Source organism: Sinocyclocheilus anshuiensis, unplaced genomic scaffold, assembly GCF_001515605.1.
Source record: "Sinocyclocheilus anshuiensis isolate Anshui unplaced genomic scaffold, SAMN03320099.WGS_v1.1 scaffold682, whole genome shotgun sequence".
NCBI classification, from domain to species: domain Eukaryota; kingdom Metazoa; phylum Chordata; class Actinopteri; order Cypriniformes; family Cyprinidae; genus Sinocyclocheilus; species Sinocyclocheilus anshuiensis.
In genome coordinates, this window is record NW_015547682.1 from 141634 (window position 1) to 147206 (window position 5573).

Sequence of the window (5573 nt, forward strand, 5' to 3'; positions counted from 1 at the left end):
CATGATGAATCAAAGCTCATCACAATCAGCTCTTCCAAAAGCTGAGAAGGGAAATACTAATACATATACATAGAAGGTGCTCAGTGTCATTCACACAAACACTAAACACCATCATGGTAACACACATGATACTGAAATAATGCAATAAACATTAATTTAACAACATTAGATGTAAGATAAAACACTAATGTACACAACTGATAAGGAAAAACTAAGAAGAAACATAGTTATTTCAACGAAAAAACATAAAATATGAAGTGTCATGCAGGGAATTCTGGGAGTGTCAATTTACAGTTTTTCACTGTAAATTATACAATGACTTTTTCTTTTTCACTGCCAAAAACCGTAATTTTAACAGTATTTTACTGTATTAAATGTAATTACAGTTATTCACCGTATATAGTATGGAAACTTACTGATAATCAATTAACAGGTTTTTATTGTAGCATTTTTAGTCTTTTACTGTTAAAAATCACAATAATTTTTTACAGTGTACATTTAATAACGTGTTTTTACTGCAAACTCACTTCATAACGTCAGTCGAGTGTTTGAAGTAAATCCTTCAGTGAGATGGTGTGGCTTCTTACACAGAATTAGACACGCAACATATTTCATGTTTTGTCTTGACAAACTTTTTTATCTAGTTATAATAAGAACTCAGATAAACCATATATTTTATTCAGCTAGCGCTATAGGGTTTGCCTGGGTTTTTTCTGCGAGGTGTATTTGGAGTTTCTCCGGCCTTCAGATGAAGATTTACTGCTGATCACAGAACCCTGCTTCAATACGCATCGCAGCTTCTGTCTAATCGTGATTGTGATTTCATTTCGATTTATCGTGCAGCCCTATCCCATCCACTTCTGATTGATCACTCATCTGTGACCTCTGACCTTTTTTACTGAGATCTACAGCAGCTTCCAGCAGAACCTCCAGCTCTCCTTTGGGCAGGACCGGAACCACCCAGCGCGGCCTGAACCACAGGAAACCACATTAAACCACATTAAAGCACATTAACTCCACACAGAGAGAAGCACAGTCTGAGGGTGGCGCCGCTGCTGACCGGTTGATCATGTCGTCCAGCTTGGCCAGGTCTGTGTGGGGGAAGGCAGGCTCCTCCTCTTCCTGTGTGGGCGGGGCTTCTCCCTGCCCTGCTTCCTCTGGTGGACTGATGGAAGACGTCTCATTGGAGGAGTTTGGTGAGGGCGTCTAAACACAACAGCACAACGTCAGGCGGAAGCGGAACGACAGGAAGTTCTTTATGCAGTTTACTGATGCTCTGGTTAATACGGAGGAACACTGATCAGCAGGTCTAGCATATAATAATAAAACAAATAGAGCTTGACTAAGGCTACGTTTACACTAGTGCATTTTTGTTTTAAAATGCATAACTTTTGCTATAGCGTTTTCGACCCTCAAAAACAGAGACTTTTGAAAACGCTGAAGACCCTGTTTTAGTTTGAAAACAGACCAAGACAGAGACTTTTGAAAACTATGACTGTTAAAAATCACAATAATTTTTTACAGTGTACATTTAATAACGTGTTTTTACTGCAAACTCACTTCATAACGTCAGTCGAGTGTTTGAAGTAAATCCTTCAGTGAGATGGTGTGGCTTCTTACACAGAATTAGACACGCAACATATTTCATGTTTTGTCTTGACAAACTTTTTTATCTAGTTATAATAAGAACTCAGATAAACCATATATTTTATTCAGCTAGCGCTATAGGGTTTGCCTGGGTTTTTTCTGCGAGGTGTATTTGGAGTTTCTCTGGCCTTCAGATGAAGATTTACTGCTGATCACAGAACCCTGCTTCAATACGCATCGCAGCTTCTGTCTAATCGTGATTGTGATTTCATTTCGATTTATCGTGCAGCCCTATCCCATCCACTTCTGATTGATCACTCATCTGTGACCTCTGACCTTTTTTACTGAGATCTACAGCAGCTTCCAGCAGAACCTCCAGCTCTCCTTTGGGCAGGACCGGAACCACCCAGCGCGGCCTGAACCACAGGAAACCACATTAAACCACATTAAAGCACATTAACTCCACACAGAGAGAAGCACAGTCTGAGGGTGGCGCCGCTGCTGACCGGTTGATCATGTCGTCCAGCTTGGCCAGGTCTGTGTGGGGGAAGGCAGGCTCCTCCTCTTCCTGTGTGGGCGGGGCTTCTCCCTGCCCTGCTTCCTCTGGTGGACTGATGGAAGACGTCTCATTGGAGGAGTTTGGTGAGGGCGTCTAAACACAACAGCACAACGTCAGGCGGAAGCGGAACGACAGGAAGTTCTTTATGCAGTTTACTGATGCTCTGGTTAATACGGAGGAACACTGATCAGCAGGTCTAGCATATAATAATAAAACAAATAGAGCTTGACTAAGGCTACGTTTACACTAGTGCATTTTTGTTTTAAAATGCATAACTTTTGCTATAGCGTTTTCGACCCTCAAAAACAGAGACTTTTGAAAACGCTGAAGACCCTGTTTTAGTTTGAAAACAGACCAAGACAGAGACTTTTGAAAACTATGACATATTGTTTTATATATATATATATATATATATATATATATAATATGGAAGGCATTTTCAGTCAATTTTAAATAAATTAATTTAATTATAAAAATGAAAACCACATTAACAATTTCATATATTTTGGTCAGGCCTGTACAGTGCAACAAAAAATCGGTCTGAGCCTTGAATAAATGTACTACAGTAGCACAGTTTTGCCTGTGTATGAGCCCGTTTACAAACCTGTTGTCCAACAAAGATATCATTTGCTTTCTCCAAATTAACTTAATAACATAAGTCAAGTGTTTGAAATAACTTTTTGTGACCAGACGTGGTTTCATGTCACAGAATGAGGAAGAAATTATACTATTTTGTAGTATTGTATAAAGTGCTAAAAGCTATGTCGATTAGCATTGCATTAGAAATATACTTTATCCTTATAAAAATACCCAAGATTGCTAGAACAACACAGATAAATCATGTATTGTTGCAATCGTATGTTTATTGTCTTCAAGTTTCCTCAGTTAAAATCTCTCTATCTGAGTTTTATTCAGCAATAACTGGATACCTTTGTCCATATTAGGGATTTCCTGGAACCTCATCAGTAGTATTACTTCTGTGATGCATGTGTGGATTTTCTGCGCGAGGGCGCCCTCCGGCCTCCAGTGTGAATTAAACACTCATTACATGACGTGTGTAATGCTCACAACACCCAAAATGGGTAAAAATAGGAAAGATAATACTTTTCTCTAAAGAATGCATAAGATATAAGTGGATGCATAAGATTGTCGTCATTGATATCGTTATCGCAATAAATGGCAGAAATTATCGTGATATATTTTAAAGCCCATATCGCCCATCTCTACCGAATTCTATTGCAACTGTTACTATTATTGCATTTGTATACAAAAATTTGTATTTTATGCTTGTTACAGAGTGTGACGTCACGTGCACCACAGCCCTTCTCTCTCACCTGGTTCTGGGGCAGCAGGGTCTGGGTCTGGTTCTGGGCGTCTGGCGCTTGGCTCTGGCTCTCGTTGCCCCCAACGGGAGAGCCGCGGGTGGTGGCCGTCATGCTCGATGCGGGGCAGATCTTTGCAATCTTGTCTGTTTATGTGGCAGGAGCCGGGCGAGAATCTAGAGAAGCAGGGCGTTTCCAGCAGCTGAGGGAGCGAGATCGAAGCACCTGGAGCTCAGGCCGGGCCGCAGAGACCATCGCATTACCTGCAAGACACACAGAAACACAGAGTGAGAAGAGCTGAGATGGGTTTGAGTTTAACCGGCTGTGCAGATCAGATGCCGCGGCTAACTTTAACCGGTGAAGAGAGACCAGCTGCTGTCGTCCGTCCAAACAGACACGAGCGGTCAGGACGAGACTCGCACAAACTCACATAAAAACACAGCGGACGCAGCAGTTTGTTAAGTCTGTGATCATCATCAGACGCGTGCGTGTCTGTCCTGCTGCTCGATCGCCGCTCAGATCTATTTAAAGGGATAGTTCACCCAAAAATGAATATTACTCCATGATTTACTCACCCTCAAGCCATCCTAGGTGTGTATGACATTCTTCTTTCAGACGAATCCAATCGGAGTTATATTAAAAATCATCCATGCTCTTCCAAGCTTTATAATGGCAGTGGATGGGTGTTATTTTTCAGTAGTCCAAAAGAAGTCCAATAAAGCGCATCCATCCATAATAAACAGTGCCTCACACGGCTCCAGGGGGTGAATAAAGGCCTCCTGCAGCGAATCCATGCGCTTTTGTAAGAAAAATATACATATTTAAAACTTTGCAAACAGTAATCTGTAGCTTCCGCTAACTGTCGTACGTTCACAACAGAACACCGTTCCGGCGGATGACGGAGGAAGCTCCGGTGAGAATATGCTAGTCTCGCGAGAACCAGCGTTTGTTTACAGGAGCAAAGAAAGCAAAGAAAAACCAGTCTCCTCTTGGCTTACACGGAAATCCTCCCACATTTTTCTTTACAAATCCTCGTTTAGTGCTTCTAATTCATGACCGGCTTTTTGTTTTGATCTCTCCTCTGCTCTTTTTATTATGGATGGATGCGCTTTATTGGACTTCTTTTGGACTACTGAAAAATAACACCCATCCACTGCCATTATAAAGCTTGGAAGAGCATGGATGATTTTAATATAACTCCGATTGGATTCGTCTGAAAGAAGAATGTCATACACACCTAGGATGGCTTGAGGGTGAGTAAATCATGGAGTAATATTCATTTTTGGGTGAACTATCCCTTTAAGGACTGTGTGTTAATCCAGTGTGTGTGTGTTGCTGCACTTATAAGAATCAAATGTCATCACTAACACAGAGAATCATTAAAAGGGTGTTTGAGGCTCATAAATGCTCCAGATGATGTTTGAGTCAAGTGACATTACGGATCTCATGAATACAGAACTACACTGGAATCACAGTAAACCAGGAGAAAGTTACACCTCAGCGCATGCAGGAAGTGAGAAGAACACAACTTCCTGTCACACAGGTGTCCTCTGCTCTCTTTCGCTTCAGATGAGAAACCCAAAAACAACAGTCATATATCATATAAATGATTGATATGAATCAAAACAATCAAAAAGTAAATAAAGCTGCAGGTATCAGACATGATGTTAGAAACACGCCTGACAGATTCTCATGACCTGCAATCATTCAGAGAACAAGACTCCAAACACACAGCTGTCAGAAATCATCAACATGCAGAACTGTGCAAGGCTTCCTTCTGTAATCTCTCCGTCTGTCTGCCAGCCATCAGACACTGCTGCACAGTCACAACACACACATGCAGCGGGGAAACCTGCAGTCAGAACCGATCCGAACACCTTCACATGCAGTCAATAGCGCTAAATATAGTCCGGCATTATTTCATAAACATCAGCTGCTTCCTCGCATTCCTGTCCGCTGCGCACACACACACACACACACACACTCACACACTCACACACTCACACTCACACACACTCACACACACTCACACTCGCACACAAGAGCTGAGTGAGGGTTACCTGACACAAATAACGGAAATGCGCCAGTTTCCACCGGAAGCTTAG

The 5573-nt window shown here is 41.7% G+C and overlaps 1 protein-coding gene across 1 annotated transcript in view; it reads right to left on the reverse strand.

The window, feature by feature from the left end:
• Nucleotides 1–5573, reverse strand: part of LOC107703102 (probable ubiquitin carboxyl-terminal hydrolase FAF-X) — a 57097-nt gene that overhangs the window by 49875 nt on the left and 1649 nt on the right. The window contains exons 2-4 of the mRNA XM_016505625.1: nt 3481–3731; nt 2094–2239; nt 1924–2003 (exon numbers count right to left, since the gene is read on the reverse strand). Coding sequence (XP_016361111.1) covers nt 1924–2003; nt 2094–2239; nt 3481–3582 — 328 coding nt within the window. The 5' untranslated portion in view covers nt 3583–3731. The remainder of the gene's footprint in view (nt 1–1923; nt 2004–2093; nt 2240–3480; nt 3732–5573) is intronic.